The 19,462-nt window shown below is 44.1% G+C and overlaps 1 protein-coding gene across 1 annotated transcript in view; it reads left to right on the top strand.

Annotated features, from left to right (window-relative positions):
• Positions 1-398: 398 nt before the first annotated feature.
• LOC142391481 (T-box transcription factor TBX19-like) overlaps positions 399-19,462 on the top strand; it is a 40,353-nt gene continuing 21,289 nt past the window's right edge. The window contains exons 1-3 of the mRNA XM_075477254.1: positions 399-506; positions 8,615-8,871; positions 11,416-11,692. Of these exons, the coding sequence (XP_075333369.1) occupies positions 8,615-8,871; positions 11,416-11,692 (534 nt within the window). The 5' untranslated portion in view covers positions 399-506. The remainder of the gene's footprint in view (positions 507-8,614; positions 8,872-11,415; positions 11,693-19,462) is intronic.

Below are 19,462 nucleotides of genomic sequence, written 5' to 3'. Positions count from 1 at the left end.
TATTTATCTGCGTTAAATAATTGACGAATTAATGCGATAATAACGAGTTAACTCGTCCAGCCCTAAAATTCAATTGAATTCCAATTGAATTGAATTCGACTTTATCTCAATGCCTTGAGATGACATTTGTTGAATTTGGCGCTATATAAATAAAAATTAATTGAATTGAATTAAAATTCACATCAGTTTATTACCTCTAATCCGATTTTTTTTTTATTTTTATCATATCACGCTCACTTTTTAAAATATTTTTCATTCTGAAGTGTTTAAAAATGTCTGTTTTAATGGCTGCATGTGCCGTTAACGTGCCTCTGAGATCAAACCTGAGCGGCAGAGCGAGGTAAACGGCGTGTGCGTGAAAAGGGAAGGAGAGAGAGCGAGGTTTGGTCAGAGTGAGACCCTGTGGTGGTTCAGTCAGACTGAGCAGTCAGTCGAACCCGCCGTCGCCGTCGTTCTCTCACCGTCTGGATCGTTCCGGCTGGTCGGTGCAGCGCCGCCGCTCTCAGGTGAGTTCCCTCCTCATCATCCTCCATTATTTAGAATTTATCCATTTATCAAACTGTTTCATCAGGCTGGAGACAGGCTGTTTTACAGTTATGGAAGTTTTATCTGCATTTTCATAGAGTTTTAAATGCTTATTTAGTTGTTTTTCTCTAGTTTTCTTTGAATTAATTCACAGAAAATAAAAAAGAAACTCTTAAACAATCAATAAAACATCCAACAGATGTTGCATAAATGCACACATTTAGGCCAAAAAGTTTCTTTTTGATCAAAACAGCCTTAAATATTAATACTTGGTGTTTTCCTGCAAAGAAAAGATGATTATTTGTCATAGTTTTGTTTTATAAGTGATATTTTTTATCTTCGGAAATTGTTTGAATTTTTGAAGAGTAAATATGGCAGAATAAATGAGAAGATATTTGTAGTTTTTAACAGTAAATTTCAGCTTAAAATGCATCAGATTATAGTTATTATGTTAAATTTGATATTTCAAAACTCCTCAGAATAAATCCATGATGGACAAATATTAAGAATAATTTCTGCAGCACATCAGTTTACGGAAAAATGCCGTAAATGTTCCTTTTTCTTTGCTTCTGCTTGTCGAGATTAAAACAGAAATAAACTCTTTAATTTATTGATTAAATGTGATAATTCAGGATGAATTTTAATCTCTAATCTCATTCTTTGGGATATTAAATGTTGGATTTAGGTTGAATTAATACTGATAATAATCCAGTTAAATACGCAGAGATCCGTCTTCTGCACGTGGTGTAAATGTGATATTTGTGACTTTAAAGCACTGAAACGACCTCTGAAAACCAGCTTTGAATCCGCCCCGACGGCCTCGGCTTTTTGACCAAACCGTCCGAATTATGACGGAAATGTTACGAATTTAAAAAGATGACATCTGAGTGGAAATCTGGTAAAAATCTGGTGTTTTCTTTGAGTGCTGACGGCTTAATGAAGGCGTACACGTGCCACAGACCTCCGTCCTCTGCTTTTTAATTGTTATTTTCCCAGATCTCCAATTCTCTCCAGTTTTAAACCGTCTGTTTGGTCGAAAACTGATATTTGAGCTTCATTTAGTTCATTATAAAACAGTTAAACTGATATTTGAGCTTCATTTAGTTCATTATAAATCAGTAAAACAGATATTTGAGCTTTATTTAGTTCATTATAAATCAGTAAAACTGATGTTTGAGCTTTATTTAGTTCATTATAAAACAGTTAAACTGATATTTGAGCTTTATTTAGTTCATTATAAAACAGTTAAACTGATGTTTGAGCTTTATTTAGTTCATTATAAAACAGTTAAACTGATGTTTGAGCTTTATTTAGTTCATTATAAAACAGTTAAACTGATGTTTGAGCTTCATTTAGTTCATTATAAAACAGTTAAACTGATGTTTGAGCTTTATTTAGTTCATTATAAATCAGTAAAACTGATATTTGAGCTTTATTTAGTTCATTATAAAACAGATAAACTGATGTTTGAGCTTTATTTAGTTCATTATAAAACAGATAAACTGATGTTTGAGCTTTATTTAGTTCATTATAAATCAGTAAAACAGATATTTGAGCTTTATTTAGTTCATTATAAAACAGATAAACTGATGTTTGAGCTTTATTTAGTTCATTATAAAACAGTAAAACTGATGTTTGAGCTTTATTTAGTTCATTATAAAACAGTAAAACTGATGTTTGAGCTTTATTTAGTTCATTATAAAACAGTAAAACTGATGTTTGAGCTTTATTTAGTTCATTATAAAACAGTAAAACTGATGTTTGAGCTTTATTTAGTTCATTATAAAACAGTAAAACTGATGTTTTAGCTTTATTTAGTTCATTATAAAACAGTTAAACTGATGTTTGAGCTTTATTTAGTTCATTATAAAACAGTTAAACTGATATTTGAGCTTTATTTAGTTCATTATAAAACAGTTAAACTGATGTTTGAGCTTTATTTAGTTCATTATAAAACAGTTAAACTGATGTTTGAGCTTTATTTAGTTCATTATAAAACAGTTAAACTGATGTTTGAGCTTTATTTAGTTCATTATAAATCAGTTAAACTGATGTTTGAGCTTTATTTAGTTCATTATAAAACAGTAAAACTGATGTTTGAGCTTTATTTAGTTCATTATAAATCAGTAAAACTGATATTTGAGCTTTATTTAGTTCATTATAAAACAGTTAAACTGATGTTTGAGCTTTATTTAGTTCATTGTAAAACAGTTAAACTGATATTTGAGCTTTATTTAGTTCATTATAAAACAGATAAACTGATGTTTGAGCTTTATTTAGTTAATTATAAATCAATAAACCTGATGTTTGAGCTTTATTTAGTTCATTATAAAACAGATAAACTGATGTTTGAGCTTCATTTAGTTCATTATAAAACAGTAAAACTGATGTTTGAGCTTTATTTAGTTCATTATAAAACAGTAAAACTGATGTTTGAGCTTTATTTAGTTAATTATAAATCAATAAAACTGATGTTTGAGCTTTATTTAGTTCATTATAAAACAGTAAAACTGATATTTGAGCTTTATTTAGTTCATTATAAAACAGTAAAACTGATGTTTGAGCTTCATTTAGTTCATTATAAAACAGTAAAACAGATATTTGAGCTTTATTTAGTTCATTATAAAACAGTAAAACTGATGTTTGAGCTTTATTTAGTTCATTATAAAACAGTAAAACTGATGTTTGAGCTTTATTTAGTTCATTATAAAACAGTAAAACTGATGTTTGAGCTTTATTTAGTTCATTATAAAACAGTAAAACTGATGTTTGAGCTTTATTTAGTTCATTATAAAACAGTAAAACTGATATTTGAGCTTCATTTAGTTCATTATAAAACAGTAAAACTGATGTTTGAGCTTCATTTAGTTCATTATAAAACAGTAAAACAGATATTTGAGCTTTATTTAGTTCATTATAAAACAGTAAAACTGATGTTTGAGCTTTATTTAGTTCATTATAAAACAGTAAAACTGATGTTTGAGCTTTATTTAGTTCATTATAAAACAGTTAAACTGATGTTTGAGCTTTATTTAGTTAATTATAAAACAGTTAAACTGATGTTTGAGCTTTATTTAGTTCATTATAAATCAAGTTAAACTGATGTTTGAGCTTTATTTAGTTAATTATAAATCAGTAAAACTGATGTTTGAGCTTTATTTAGTTCATTATAAAACAGTTAAACTGATGTTTGAGCTTTATTTAGTTAATTATAAAACAGTAAAACTGATGTTTGAGCTCTATTTAGTTAATTATAAAACAGTAAAACTGATGTTTTAGCTTTATTTAGTTCATTATAAAACAGTAAAACTGATGTTTGAGCTCTATTTAGTTAATTATAAAACAGTTAAACTGATGTTTGAGCTTTATTTAGTTCATTATAAATCAAGTTAAACTGATGTTTGAGCTTTATTTAGTTAATTATAAATCAGTAAAACTGATGTTTGAGCTTTATTTAGTTCATTATAAAACAGTTAAACTGATGTTTGAGCTTTATTTAGTTCATTATAAATCAAGTTAAACTGATGTTTGAGCTTTATTTAGTTAATTATAAATCAGTAAAACTGATATTTGAGCTTTATTTAGTTCATTATAAAACAGTTAAACTGATGTTTGAGCTTTATTTAGTTCATTATAAAACAGTAAAACTGATGTTTGAGCTCTATTTAGTTAATTATAAAACAGTAAAACTGATGTTTTAGCTTTATTTAGTTCATTATAAAACAGTAAAACTGATGTTTGAGCTCTATTTAGTTAATTATAAAACAGTAAAACTGATGTTTTAGCTTTATTTAGTTCATTATAAAACAGTAAAACTGATATTTGAGCTTTATTTAGTTCATTATAAAACAGTAAAACTGATATTTGAGCTTTATTTAGTTCATTATAAAACAGTAAAACTGATGTTTTAGCTTATTCTTTATCCTTTATCTTCTCTGTCCAGCAGAGATTATTCCGCAGCTTGCAGAGATGATGTTAGAATAGATTTCATTTGAAGCAAGCAGCCAAATTAGGTCAGAATTAAAGGGTAAAACCGGGTTTTTTTTAACCCTGAAAGGCGCCTTGTTAAAGCTTTAACGGCATCCTGAAACCCGTGTGTTTCTGAAGTTAAATTCCCACGCCGTCGTCTTTATGAGCTTTATTTAAAGTTCATTATCAGACCGAACGCCCGGGTTAGATGCCGGGATCTCAGGTCAGAGGGTGTTTCTGTGTTAGGATGGAGGACTCGGCCGGTGGTGAATCCTTATTTTGGTCATTTTGACTTCTGAGAGGGGAAACTGGAGGTGAAATGTGGCGCGCTGAGATGGCAGCGACGTGTAAATGGCCATCAGACAAAGGCACGCCGATTCTCATCCACTCATTAAAAGCTTTTTTTAAAGCTTTTTGAAAAGGAGAAGAGGCACTCCGGTGAACGGGTTCATCTGTGAAGAAAATTATCCCGAAGCTTTTTAGAGTTCAGAACGTTGGAGAAGTCAGTTTAAGTGTTCGGGGGTCAGGGGTCAGGGGTCAGACTCCAACAATGAGCCAAAACCTGGGCTGGGTTCGAAACCGCACACTACATACTACATACTGCATACTGCATACTGCATACTAAATACTACATACTTCAATACTACATACTGCATACTACATACTGCACACTACATACTGCATACTACATACTACATACTACATACTTCAATACTACATGCTACATGTTACATACTACATATTGCATACTACATACTGCATACTGCATACTACACACTGCATACTACATACTACATACTGCATACTACATACTGCATACTGCATAATACATACTGCATACTGCATACTACATACTGCATACTACATACTGCATACTACATACTACATACTGCATACTACATACTGCATACTGCATACTACATACTGCATACTGCATACTACATACTGCATACTGCATACTGCATACTACATACTGCATATTACATACTACATAATACATACTGCATATTACATACTACATAATACATACTGCATACTACATACTACATACTGCATACTGCATACTACATACTGCATACTACATACTGCATACTACATACTGCATACTACATACTGCATACTGCATACTACATACTACATACTGTAAACTGCATACTGCATACTAAATACTACATACTTCAATACTACATGCTACATACTACATATTGCATACTACATACTGGATACTACATACTACATACTGCACACTACATACTGCACACTACATACTGCATACTACATACTGCATACTACATACTGCATACTACATACTACATACTTCAATACTACATGCTACATGTTACATACTACATATTGCATACTACATACTGCATACTGCATACTACATACTACATACTGCAAACTGCATACTACATACTGCATACTACATACTACATACTACATACTGCATACTACATACTGCATACTGCATACTACATACTGCATACTGCATACTACATACTGCATACTGCATACTGCATACCGCATACTGCATACCGCATACTGCATACTACATACCACATACTGCATACTGCATACTACATACTGCATACTACATACTGCATACTGCATACTGCATACTACATACTGCATACTACATACTGCATACTGCATACTACATACTGCATACTACATACTACATACTGCATACTGCATACTACATACTGCATACTACATACTGCATACTGCATACTGCATACTACATACTGCATACTACATACTGCATACTGCATACTACATCCTGCATACTGCATACTACATACTGCATACTACATACTGCATACTGCATACTTTATACTACATACTGCATACTACATACTGCATACTACATACTGCATACTGCATACTACATACTACATACTGCATACTGATCGATCAGACAGTATGCAGAGCGTTTACCCACAATGCATTTGGCTCCTGCCCGAGCCGAAATCAGCCGGCCTGAAGCTGATTTCCCTTAAGCTCTAAACTCTGTAAACTTTAGCAACATTTGAAACATTTTCAGGAGAGAAAGTAGTCGTTTAGATCCCCAACGTGTTGAAATCCTGACAAAATATCGGCTGTTTACCATTTTGTTCCCACGAATTCGGCGCTACTAAAGCTAGCCGCAGTGAGCTAACGCACTTCCGGTTATTTTCACAAAATAAAATACCCGTTGCCTTTTATCATAGGGAAAGCCATTACCATACAATTGGTGCTTTTGTTTTGAAAACAGGAAGTGAACCTACCCTCGTTGTAGCTAGCTTGAAACTGCCGTTTTGACAGGAAATGACGATCGGCGACGTCACGTTACGTTGCATCTTGGGTAGTTTGAGTATGAGTAGTAACCTCATGATGCATACCCAACATTTAGGAGAATCTAGTATGCATCCGGGAACTTAAAAAAGTTAAAGTTAGTAGGAGAGGGAGGCGGTTTGGAACACAGCCTTAGTGTTCGGGGGTCGGGGGTCAGACTCCAACAATGAGCCTAAACCTTAGCCCCTTTCACACTGCCGAATAACCCGCGTTTAATTCGCGAATTTAGTGTGTCCGCTGTTGCGTTCACACTGCCGACCCGGGCTGCCGCGTCAACTCGACTCGCCTTTCGACCCGCGTCGGACCCTAGTCTTTTTGCCGAGCCGAGTTTGATGTGAACGCAATCGACGGGGGTCGGACGTGGGCGTGGCGTGAGGAGTTTAAAAGACAGAATGGACAGCTGATTCAGAACAACAGCGACAGGTGAGGACAAGTTTTACTCTGTTTTAGCCTACATCAAGTTCGAGACATTTTTTAATATGGCCAACTGGGGAGACAAGGAGGTCCGCGAGCTCCTCAGCCTCCGAGCAGAGGACGTTATTTTCCGCCACATGTCGGGGACGGTGAAAGATGGACCTCTGCTGGAAGGGCTGGCGAGAAAGATGGGAGAGCTCGGTTTCCCACGCAGCAAGACGCACCGTAAAGTAACATCTACATGAACTGCATACAATTGCATAAACGATATCTCAAGGTGTCCCGCCATCGTTGGTTTGAAACATTTGATGCAGACAGGTGTATTTAACCCTACCTCCGGCGCATGGCTTGTGCCTACGTCATTGTACACGCCCAGCATTTTATGTGTTTCGTGTGACGCTCTGCCACTAGGCAACGCCCCCTGAACTCGGCTTCAGGCGACACGGGTCACCAACACGCCAAGCGTTCACATTGCTCGACGCGGGTCGAAGGTGCAATTTGGACCCGCTAAGGTAGCGGGTCGCAGTGTGAAAGGGGCTCTTGACTCTCACATCTTCCTCAGAGACTTTCTTGTTCATCTCACCGATGTAGCATCAGGACGAAGCGACATTTGTGTCCCGCAGGTTATTTTATTCATCGGATCTGAAATAAATATGATGTTCATGCATTTAACTTGAACTCGTATCCTAGGTAACCCCCACTGGAGGTAATACCTCTCCGTGGTGGGGTTTGAACCCCCGGGGTCACCCACATGCGAGGCAGCGGCCTCAGCGCTACGCTACCTGTTCGTCACCAGCTATGTCTTTGTGTTCTTCACTTGTTTTGTCATAAAGCGAATAAAACGAAGTGGATCCGGACGTCGTTTGGGACGAGCACGCCGGTGCGTACGGTGGCTCTGAGCAGACAAACAAAAAACAAAAAACATTTGACTTTTACGTCGGACCGAAGCTTCGCAGCCGGTGCGTAAACGTGCTTTTTTATAGACCTCAAACCTACGGATTAAGTTCTGCTTGTTTGACCCGGTCCGTCAGAACATCCTGTTTGAAGCTTTGTTTAAAGGGACAGTTCGCCTCTTCTGACATGAAGCTGTGTAACATCCCATATCAGCAACATCATTTCTGAACATCTTCTCACCCCCTGCTGCGTCCTGTGAGCAGAGTTCCAGCCTCGTTTTGGTGTTGATGAAGGTAGTCCGGCTAGTTGGCTGGGGTTTAAAAAAATAAAGCGTTTTGCTTCTCAGAACAATATGCGTTCAACAGAGTAATACATTTGCATCACAAAATGGTTCTCCAGGAAAAAGTCAGACCTCACAATCTCTTGGCCCTATTTTCTCTCCGCTTTTCGCCGCCGCTCACGTTGTCTTTGCTTCCAGATGAAGGTGGAGGGCTTACAGGAGGACGGGGAGTCGGCGCCGCCAGCAGACCGGACCTCGGACGGGCCGGCGTGCAGCCCCGGCTCGGCCGAATGCTGCATGTCGCGGCTGCTGAGCGCCGTGGAGAGCGAACTGCAGGCGGGCCGGGAGAAGGGCGACCCCACGGAGCGGGAGCTGAGGGTGACGCTGGAGGACGCCGAGCTGTGGAGGAAGTTCCAGCACATCACCAACGAGATGATCGTCACTAAGAACGGACGGTAAGACTCGCCGGGTTCTGGGCCAACGGCTGCGAGCCGAGCGCGTTCTGAACCAGAGGTTCAGTTCGTCTGAAAGTTCACGTAAATGTACCCGATGGCGGGCCACGCCCCTGAACGGGCGCCGGAGGAGCGCCGCGCCGTGCCCGAGCTCTGATGGTGACACTCAGGACTACATCCCTCAGAGTGTCAAATCCACGTGAAAAACAAAGCAAAAGAATCAAGATTTCATCTTTTGGCACTTAGGGTGCCAAAGGTTCTGGTTCTGGGGTTCTGTGGGCGATCAGAGAGGTTTCAGGGGTCCTCGGTTAGGTTAAGGAACTCCATAAGGAACCCCAGGGGTCCATAAATATGTAAATATGTGTTTTGGTCATTAGAAATGTTGCTGAACCCACCAGAACTGTGCCCATGCGTTGCTTTTTACTTTTTAAATAAGAAATAAAACCTCAGTGAGTTTGGTTCTGCTGGAAAATCTGATAAAAAAACGTGTTTGTGGTTAAATCCGATTCCCGAGCAGTTAACGGGGTCATTCATTAGTCTGGATAGCAGCCGCTGCTCTCACCTCTGTGTGATTTTAGTTTTCCCCGGAGCCGAGGCGTGTTGACCAGTCGCGGCCCGCGGCGGGCAACACTCCATTTACACCTGCAGGATGCCACTTCAGCTGCTGGAGGGCCGTCAGCTGGTTCTAATGCAGGTTCAGAAGGACTCAGCTGTTCACACTCAGTTTTCACCTCAAACAGACATCTCATCAGATTCTGTGGTTCATCATCCAAGTTTTATTCCTAAAAACATGCAAAGAACGACTGTAAATCATCAGATTTCAGACTGTTAAGATCATTGGGTTATTAACCCAGTTAAGTTCACTGATTAAACACCGAAGCAGAAGGATTCCGGCAGATATTTGTCCTCCAGTTAATGAAGTTTCACAGACAGAGTACTAACTTTTATCCTCCGTGTAGTTTAAAATGAGCCGTTTTCAACATTGATGAAAATAAAACGGGTTATTTGACCCGCTCGGAGGTTCTGTTGGCTCTCTGGTGGGTCAGTTCAGCTCGGATCAAACCTCGGTCCGTTTCCGGGTTGATGAAGTTCAGGAAGTCCCGCTGCAGCGGTTCTGGTTCTGGTTATTTCATGTCCACAACTGTCCGACTTCTTCCTCATCCAGAGAATGGAGATCTATGAATATGCTAATGAGCTCCACCCACACCTCCACCTCTCAGTACTTCCTGTGAAACACGCTCTGCTCGCCAAGAATAAGGAATCAGGAAGAAGAAGCCGGGTTCCCTTTGGGCTTTTTGGAGAAAACCGCGGACAGTTTGGAGCTAGTTAGTTGTCTAGTTAGTCGGTTAGTTAGTCGGCTAGTTAGTTGGTTAGGTAGTTCGCTAGTTAATTGGCTAGTTAGTAAGCTAGTTAGTTGGTTAGTTAGTTAATTGGCTAGTTAGTTCGCTAGTTTGTAAGCCGGTTAGTTGGCTAATTAGTTAGCTAGTTAGTACGCCAGTTAGTTAGCTAGTTAGTAAGTTAGTTAGTTGGCTGGTTAGTATACCAGTTAATTGGCTAGTTAGTAAGCTAGTTAATTGGCTAGTTAGTTGGTTAGTTAGTAAGCCAGTTAGTTGGCTAGTTAGTAAGCCAGTTAGTTGGCTAGTTAGTTAGCTAGTTAGTACGCCAGTTAGTTGGTTAGTTAGTTAGCTAGTTAGTAAGTTAGTTAGTTGGCTGGTTAGTAAACCAGTTAATTGGCTAGTTAGTAAGCTAGTTAATTGGGTAGTTAGTTGGTTAGTTAGTAAACCAGTTAATTGGCTAGTTAATTGGCTAGTTAGTTGGTTAGTTAGTAAGCCAGTTAATTGGCTAGTTAGTTGGTTAGTTAGTTGGCGGGTTAGTAAACCAGTTAATTGGCTAGTTAGTTGGCTAGTTAGTTGGCGGGTTAGTAAACCAGTTAATTGGCTAGTTAATTGGCTAGTTAGTTGGCGGGTTAGTAAACCAGTTAATTGGCTAGTTAATTGGCTAGTTAGTTAGTTGGTTAGTTAGTTGGTTAGTTAGTTGGTTAGTTAGTAAGCCAGTTAATTGGCTAGTTAGTTGGCTACTTTGAATTCCAATTGGAAGTGGAACACGGAGGAAACACATTAAAAAGCCGACGTACCGTTTTGGTTGTGGCGTATCCAATCTTGGAAAGTTCTACTGCGATTAATCGATTAATCGATCAATCGATTGTTCCATGGATTAATCGCAGAAGAACTACTGTTGGAATGATAACTGTTTAAAGGAGAGGTGCCACCACGACCGGCCAGCTTCTCCTTTAAGTTGCTGCTCCACCCGATGAGTCGTCAGGATCGGTGGGTGCAGGTTCGCCCAAAGAGTCCACGAACGTAAGGTGGAAAGCTTGGATTCAGGGGCCCATTTAAATGATTCAATACATCTGAGGAGCTCAATAATAAGTTTAGCTCTGTTGGGGAAAAGTTCTGGAGGATCTGACGAGAACCCTGAGGAACTCCCTGAACTGTCCCTGAACCTTTTCTGTGGGGTTCTTCTTGATCTGAACTCGTGTCTCTTCAGGCGGATGTTCCCGGTCCTGAAGGTTGGCGTCTCCGGCCTGGACCCCAGCTCCATGTACTCCTTCCTGTTGGACTTCGTGCCGGCCGACAGCTGCCGCTGGAAGTTTGTGAACGGCGAGTGGGTGGCGGCCGGGCGGGCGGAGGGCCGCGGCGAGGCCCGGGGCCACGGCGGCATCTACATCCACCCCGACTCCCCGAACTTCGGAGCCCACTGGATGAAGGCGCCGGTGACCTTCAACAAGGTCAAGCTGACCAACAAGGTGAACGGAGGAGGCCAGGTAACCACATTCTGTCTTTTTGCTTTACCTTTACCATCCTTCCATCCTTCCTTTCTGCACCCTTCCTTTTACCATCCTTTTTCCTTTACCATCCTTCCTTTTACCATCCTTCCATCCTTCCTTTTACCATCCTTCCTTTACCATCCTTCCTTTTACCATCCTTCCATCCTTCCTTTACCATCCTTCCTTTACCATCCTTCCTTTTACCTTTACCATCCTTCCATCCTTCCTTTCTGCATCCTTCCTTTTACCATCCTTTTTCCTTTATCATCCTTCCTTTTACCATCCTTCCATCCTTCCTTTTTCCTTTACCATCCTTCCATCCTTCCTTTTACCATCCTTCCTTTACCATCCTTCCTTTTACCATCCTTCCATCCTTCCTTTTTCCTTTACCATCCTTCCATCCTTCTTTTTACCATCCTTCCTTTACCATCCTTCCATCCTTCCTTTTACCATCCTTCCTTTACCATCCTTCCTTTTACCATCCTTCCATCCTTCCTTTTTCCTTTACCATCCTTCCATCCTTCTTTTTACCATCCTTCCTTTACCATCCTTCCTTTATCATCCTTCCATCCTTCCTTTACCATCCTTCCTTTTACCTTTACCATCCTTCCTTTTACCTTTACCATCCTTCAATCCTTCCTTTTACCATCCTTCCTTTACCATCCATCCATCCATCCATCCATCCATCCATCCATCCATCCATCCATCCATCATCTTCTCCGGGGATCGGGTCGCGGGGGCAGCAGCTTGAGCAGAGAAGCCCAGACGTCCCCGGACACTTCCTCCAGCTCTGACTCCTCTGGATGCGGAGGAGCAGCGGTTCTACTCCGAGCCCCTCCCGGATGACCGAGCTTCTCACCCTATCTCTAAGGGAGAGCCCAGACACCCTGCGGAGGAAACTCATTTCGGCCGCTTGTATTCGCGATCTCGTTCTTTCGATCACTACCCACAGCTCGTGACCACAGGTGAGGGTAGGATCTCGTTCTTTTGGTCACTACCCACAGCTCGTGACCACAGGTGAGGGTAGGATCTCGTTCTTTTGGTCACTACCCACAGCTCGTGACCACAGGTGAGGGTAGGATCTCGTTCTTTCGGTCACTACCCACAGCTCGTGACCATAGGTGAGGGTAGGATCTCGTTCTTTCGGTCACTACCCACAGCTCGTGACCACAGGTGAGGGTAGGATCTCGTTCTTTCGGTCCCTGCCCACAGCTCGTGAGCATAGGTGAGGGTAGGATCTCGTTCTTTCGGTCACTACCCACAGCTCGTGGCCATAGGTGAGGGTAGGATCTCGTTCTTTCGGTCACTACCCACAGCTCGTGAGCATAGGTGAGGGTAGGATCTCGTTCTTTCGGTCACTACCCACAGCTCGTGACCATAGGTGAGGGTAGGATCTCGTTCTTTCGGTCACTACCCACAGCTCGTGACCACAGGTGAGGGTAGGATGTCGTTCTTTCGGTCACTACCCACAGCTCGTGGCCATAGGTGAGGGTAGGATCTCGTTCTTTCGGTCCCTACCCACAGCTCGTGACCATAGGTGAGAGTAGGATCTCGTTCTTTCGGTCACTACCCACAGCTCGTGACCATAGGTGAGGATAGGAACATAGACTGACCGGTAAATCGAGAGCTTCGCCTTCTGGCTCAGCTCCTTCTTCACCACGACGGGCCGGTGCAGAGCCTGCATCACTGCAGACGCCGCACCGATCCGCCTGTCAATCTCCTGCTCCATTCGTCCCTCACTCGTGAACAAGACCCCGAGATACTTGAACTCTTCCACTTGGGGAAGGATCTCATTCCCGACCCGGAGAGGGCATTCCACCCTTTTCCGGCTGAGGACCATGGTCTCAGATTTGGAGGTGCTGATTCTCATCCCAGCCGCTTCACACTCGGCTGCGAACCGCTCCAGTGAGAGCTGAAGGTCACGGGCCGACGAGCAGAGACCCGATTCTGAGGTCGCCAAACCGGACCCCCTCAACGCCCTGGCTGTGCCTAGAAATTCTGTCCATAAAAATTATGAACAGAATCGGTGACAAAGGGCAGCCCTGACGGAGTCCAACCCTCACAGGAAACATGTCCGACTTACTGCCGGCAATGCGGACCAAACTCTGACACCGGTCATACAGAGACCGGACAGCCCATATCAAGGAGTCCGGCACTCCATACTCCCGGAGCACCCCCCACAAGAGTCCCCGAGGGACACGGTCGAACGCCTTCTCCATGTCCACAAAACACATGTAGACCGGTTGGGCGAACTCTCATGCTCCCTCCAGGATCCTGCCGAGGGTATAGAGCTGGTCCACTGTTCCACGGCCAGGACGAAAACCACACTGCACCTCCTGAATCCCAGATTCGACTATTCGTCGGATCCTCCTCTCCAGTACCCCCGAAAAGACCTTACCGTTTCTTCCTCTCCTTCTTCTTCTTCTTCTTCTTCTTCTTCTTCTGTCCCATCTCTCCATTTCTTCCTCTCCGTCATTGCCTCCTTCTCCTTCTTCTTCTTCTGTCCATTATCCTCCTCTTCACCTGGAGAGCTTCTCCCTCTCCTCGCCGTATTGAGCTGGAGTGGGCGAGAGACCACCACCTGTAATTGGCCACTTCAGTCCCTCTCCTCGCTCACTTCACCTGCTCACCCCCTCGTAACCACGGGAACAGGATAAACAGCTCTTAATTGGCCGGCAGCAGTTTAATGCACTTCCTGTGGAGAGCTGTTCGCCACTCGTGGAGGCCTTCACGCTCACACGTGCACACACACACACATGCACTCACACACGTGCACACGCACAGGCAGCACTACAGAATTGGCAGTAATGTTGTTTATATTTACCCCATTATGACACGCACACACCGGCCGGTAATGCAGAGCTGGAACAGAGAGCTCGGCCATAATGAAATAATTGCTCAGCTTATTTGTGCATTATGGTAATTATGTTTTTTACTGGGAAATTAATTTAGCCATCATGCTTCAGATGGACGAGGGAGACGGAGAGGTAAACTATATTCAAACAGAGCCCACACACACTCCAGCTAATGTGGGCACACACAGTGCCGGGGTCACATCTGAAGCCAGCCTCTCAATCTGAATAGAAAACAGTTTGTTTTTGTGCGCTCGCCCGGAGGACTCGCATCGGTTAATTGGGCCTCGTTAGTGCGCAGAGAAAAGACAGATGGATAAAAGAGTGTTTGGGCCAAAAGACAAAGATGGCTGCGGTCCATGAACTCTGCCGCAGGCTGACTAACTGTACTGCTCAGGACCGCCGACTCCTGAGAGAAAGAACAAAGAGCTGCGGTTCTGTGCGTCTGCTTCCTCTGGACGGGTTTACGGTTCTGGACCGGTTCTGCTCGTCTGTTCCGACCACGTGAAACGCTGCCTTTCAGAGGTTGGGTTTCATTACATCAGAGATGTAACTTTTCAAAGTTTCACTTTGAATGTGGACGGAAAGCCGACTGTAACATCCTGAGGTGTCCGCAGGCGGTTCTGTGGTTCTGCGATTCTGAACACGTGGTTCTGTGGCTCTGTGTTTCTGTGGTTCTGAACAGTTGGTTCTGCAGCTCTGCGGTTCTGCAGTTCTGAACAGGTGGTTCTGCAGCTCTGCAGTTCTTTTGTTCTCCAGTTCTTTGGTTCTTTGGTTCTCTGGTTCTTTGACTTTGCAGTTCCATGGTTCTGCTGTTCTTTGGTTCTGCAGTTCTGTGGTTCTGCGGTTCTGTGGTTCTGCAGTTCTAAACAGGCGGCTCTGCGGTTCTTTGGTTCTGTGGTTCTACGGTTCTGCGGTTCTGCGGTTCTGCGGTTCTGTGGTTCTGAACAGGTGGTTCTGCAGTTCTGAACAGGCGGCTCTGCGGTTCTTTGGTTCTGCGGTTTTGCAGTTCTGCGGTTCTTTATCTCTGCGGTTCTTTGGTTCTGCGGCTCTGTGGTTCTCTGGTTCTTTGACTCTGCGGTTCTTTGGTTCTGTGGTTCTATGGTTCTGCGGTTCTTTGGTTCTGTGGTTCTGCGGTTCTTTGGTTCTGTGTTACTGTGGTTCTGTGGTTCCTTGGTTCTGTGGTTCTGCAGTTCTGCGGTTCTGTGGTTCTGAACAGGTGGTTCTGCGGTTCTGCAGTTCTGAACAGACGGCTCTGCGGTTCTATGGTTCTGTGGTTCTTTGGTTCTATGGTTCTGTGGTTCTGTGGTTCTGCGGTTCTGCGGTTCTCTGGTTCTGTCATTCTCTGGTTCTGCGGTTCTCTGGTTCTGTGGTTCTCTGGTTCTGTGGTTCTCTGGTTCTGCGGTTCTGCGGTTCTCTGGTTCTGCGGTTCTCTGGTTCTGCGGCTCTGTGGTTCTCTGGTTCTTTGACTCTGCGGTTCTTTGGTTCTGTGGTTCTATGGTTCTGCGGTTCTTTGGTTCTGTGGTTCTGCGGTTCTTTGGTTCTGTGTTACTGTGGTTCTGTGGTTCCTTGGTTCTGTGGTTCTGCAGTTCTGCGGTTCTGTGGTTCTGAACAGGTGGTTCTGCGGTTCTGCAGTTCTGAACAGACGGCTCTGCGGTTCTATGGTTCTGTGGTTCTTTGGTTCTATGGTTCTGTGGTTCTGTGGTTCTGCGGTTCTGCGGTTCTCTGGTTCTGTCATTCTCTGGTTCTGCGGTTCTCTGGTTCTGTGGTTCTCTGGTTCTGTGGTTCTCTGGTTCTGCGGTTCTGCGGTTCTCTGGTTCTGCGGTTCTCTGGTTCTGCGGTTCTCTGGTTCTGCGGTTCTATGGTTCTCTGGTTCTGTGGTTTTGCGGTTCTGTGGTTCTGCAGCTCTGCGGTTCTTTGCTTCTGCGGTTCTGCGGTTCTGTGGTTCTACGGTTCTTTGGTTCTGCACTTCTGCGGTTCTGTGGTTCTGTGGTTCTCTGGTTCTGTGGTTCTGCGGTTCTCTGGTTCTTTGGTTCTATGGTTCTCTGGTTCTGCGGTTCTCTGGTTCTGCGGTTCTATGGTTCTGCGGTTCTATGGTTCTGCGGTTCTATGGTTCTGCGGTTCTGTGGTTCTCTGGTTCTCTGGTTCTGTGGTTCTGCGGTTCTCTTGTTCTGTGGTTCTGCGGTTCTTTGGTTCTGCGGGTCTGTGGTTCTCTGGTTCTGCGGCTCTGCGGTTCTTTGGTTCTGCGCTTCTGCGGTTCTGTGGTTCTCTGGTTCTGCGGTTCTCTGGTTCTCTGGTTCTTTGACTCTGCGGTTCTGCGGTTCTCTGGTTCTGCGGTTCTCTGGTTCTGCGGTTCTCTGGCTCTGCGGTTCTGTGGTTCTTCGGTTCTGCTGTTCTTTGGTTCTGCGCTTCTGCGGTTCTGTGGTTCTCTGGTTCTGCTGTTCTCTGGTTTTGCGGTTCTCTTGTTCTGTGGTTCTCTGGTTCTCTTGTTCTCTGGTTCTGTGGTTCTGCGGTTCTCTGGTTCTTTGGTTCTCTGGTTCTGTTGTTCTGCGGTTCTGTGGTTCTGCGGTTCTCTGGTTCTGCGGTTCTCTGGTTCTGCAGTTCTATGGTTCTCTTTTTCTGTGGTTCTCTGGTTCTGTGGTTCTGCGGTTCTCTGGTTCTTAGGCTCTCTGGTTCTGTGGTTCTGCGGGTCTCTGGTTCTGCGGTTCTCTGGTTCTGCTGTTCTGCGGTTCTCTGGTTCTGCGGTTCTTCGGTTCTCTGGTTCTGCAGTTCTGTGGTTCTGCGGTTCTCTGGTTCTGCGATTCTCTGGTTCTGCGGTTCTGTGGTTCTCTGGTTTTCTGGTTCTGCGGTTCTCTGGTTCTGTGGTTCTCTGGTTCTGCGGTTCTCTGGTTCTGCGGTTATCTGGTTCTATGGTTCTGCGGTTCTGTGGTTCTGCGGTTCTCTGGTTCTGTCGTTCTCTGGTTCTGCGGCTCTCTGGTTCTGCGGTTCTCTGGTTCTGCGGTTCTGCGGTTTTCTGGTTCTGCAGTTCTATGGTTCTCTGTTTCTGCGGTTCTGTGGTTCTGCGGCTCTGCGGTTCTTTGGTTCTGCGCTTCTGCGGTTCTTTGGTTCTGCGCTTTCGCAGTTCTCTGGTTCTGCGGTTCTCTGGTTCTGTGGTTCTGCAGTTCTCTGGTTCTGCGGTTCTCTGGTTCTGCGGTTCTCTGGTTCTGCGGTTCTCTGGTTCTGCGGTTCTCTGGTTCTGTGGTTCTCTGGTTCTGCGGTTCTGTGGTTCTCTGGTTCTGCAATTCTCTGGTTCTGTGGTTCTCTGGTTTTCTGGTTCTGTGGTTCTGCGGTTCTCTGGTTCTGTGGTTCTCTGGTTCTGTGGTTCTGCGGTTCTCTGGTTCTGCGGTTCTGTGGTTCTCTGGTTCTGCGATTCTCTGGTTCTGTGGTTCTCTGGTTTTCTGGTTCTGTGGTTCTGCGGTTCTCTGGTTCTGTGGTTCTCTGGTTCTGTGGTTCTGCGGTTCTCTGGTTCTGCGGTTATCTGGTTCTTCGGTTCTGCGGTTCTGTGGTTCTGCGGTTCTCTGGTTCTGTCGTTCTCTGGTTCTGCGGCTCTCTGGTTCTGCGGTTCTCTGGTTCTGCGGTTCTGCGGTTTTCTGGTTCTGCAGTTCTATGGTTCTCTGTTTCTGCGGTTTTGTGGTTCTGCGGCTCTGCGGTTCTTTGGTTCTGCGCTTCTGCGGTTCTTTGGTTCTGCGCTTTCGCAGTTCTCTGGTTCTCTGGTTCTGCGGTTCTCTGGTTCTGTGGTTCTGCAGTTCTCTGGTTCTGCGGTTCTCTGGTTCTGCGGTTCTCTGGTTCTGCGGTTCTCTGGTTCTGCGGTTCTCTGGTTCTGCGGTTCTCTGGTTTTCTGGTTCTGTGGTTCTGCGGTTCTCTGGTTCTGTGGTTCTCTGGTTCTGTGGTTCTGCGGTTCTCTGGTTCTGCGGTTCTGTGGTTCTCTGGTTCTGCGATTCTCTGGTTCTGTGGTCCTCTGGTTTTCTGGTTCTGTGGTTCTGCGGTTCTCTGGTTCTGTGGTTCTCTGGTTCTGTGGTTCTGCGGTTCTCTGGTTCTGCGGTTATCTGGTTCTATGGTTCTGCGGTTCTGTAGTTCTGCGGTTCTCTGGTTCTGTCGTTCTCTGGTTCTGCAGCTCTCTGGTTCTGCGGTTCTCTGGTTCTGCGGTTCTGCGGTTTTCTGGTTCTGCAGTTCTATGGTTCTCTGTTTCTGCGGTTCTGTGGTTCTGCGGCTCTGCGGTTCTTTGGTTCTGCGCTTCTGCGGTTCTTTGGTTCTGCGCTTTCGCAGTTCTCTGGTTCTCTGGTTCTCTGGTTCTGCGGTTCTCTGGTTCTGTGGTTCTGCAGTGTTCTGGTTCTGTGGTTCTCTGGTTCTGTTGTTCTCTGGTTCTGCGGTTCTCTGGTTCTGCGGTTCTCTGGTTCTGCGGTTCTTTGGTTCTGCACTTCTGCGGTTCTGTGGTTCTCTGGTTCTGCGGTTCTCTGGTTCTGCGGTTCTGCGGTTTTCTGGTTCTGTGGCTCTGCAGTTCTCTGGTTCTGTGGTTCTCTGGTTCTGCGGTTCTCTGGTTCTGCGGTTCTCTGGTTCTGCGGTTCTGTGGTTCTCTGGTTCTGCGGTTCTCTGGTTCTGCGGTTCTTTGGTTCTGCACTTCTGCGGTTCTCTGGTTCTGTGGTTCTATGGTTCTGCGGTTTTCTGGTTCTGCGGTTTTCTGGTTCTGCGGTTCTCTGGTTCTGCGGTTCTCTTGTTCTGCGGTTCTATGGTTCTATGGTTCTGCAGTTCTCCGGTTCTGTGGTTCTGCAGTTTTCTGGTTCTGTGGTTCTCTGGTTCTGTGGTTTTGTGGTTCTCTTGTTCTGTGGTTCTGTGGTTCTATGGTTCTGCGGTTCTTTGGTTCTGTGGTTCTGCGGTT

This window comes from Odontesthes bonariensis, chromosome 11 (genome assembly GCF_027942865.1).
Source record: "Odontesthes bonariensis isolate fOdoBon6 chromosome 11, fOdoBon6.hap1, whole genome shotgun sequence".
NCBI lineage: Eukaryota > Metazoa > Chordata > Actinopteri > Atheriniformes > Atherinopsidae > Odontesthes > Odontesthes bonariensis.
The sequence above is the reverse complement of the archived record's forward strand: the minus strand, read 5'-3'. Positions and strand labels throughout refer to the sequence as shown.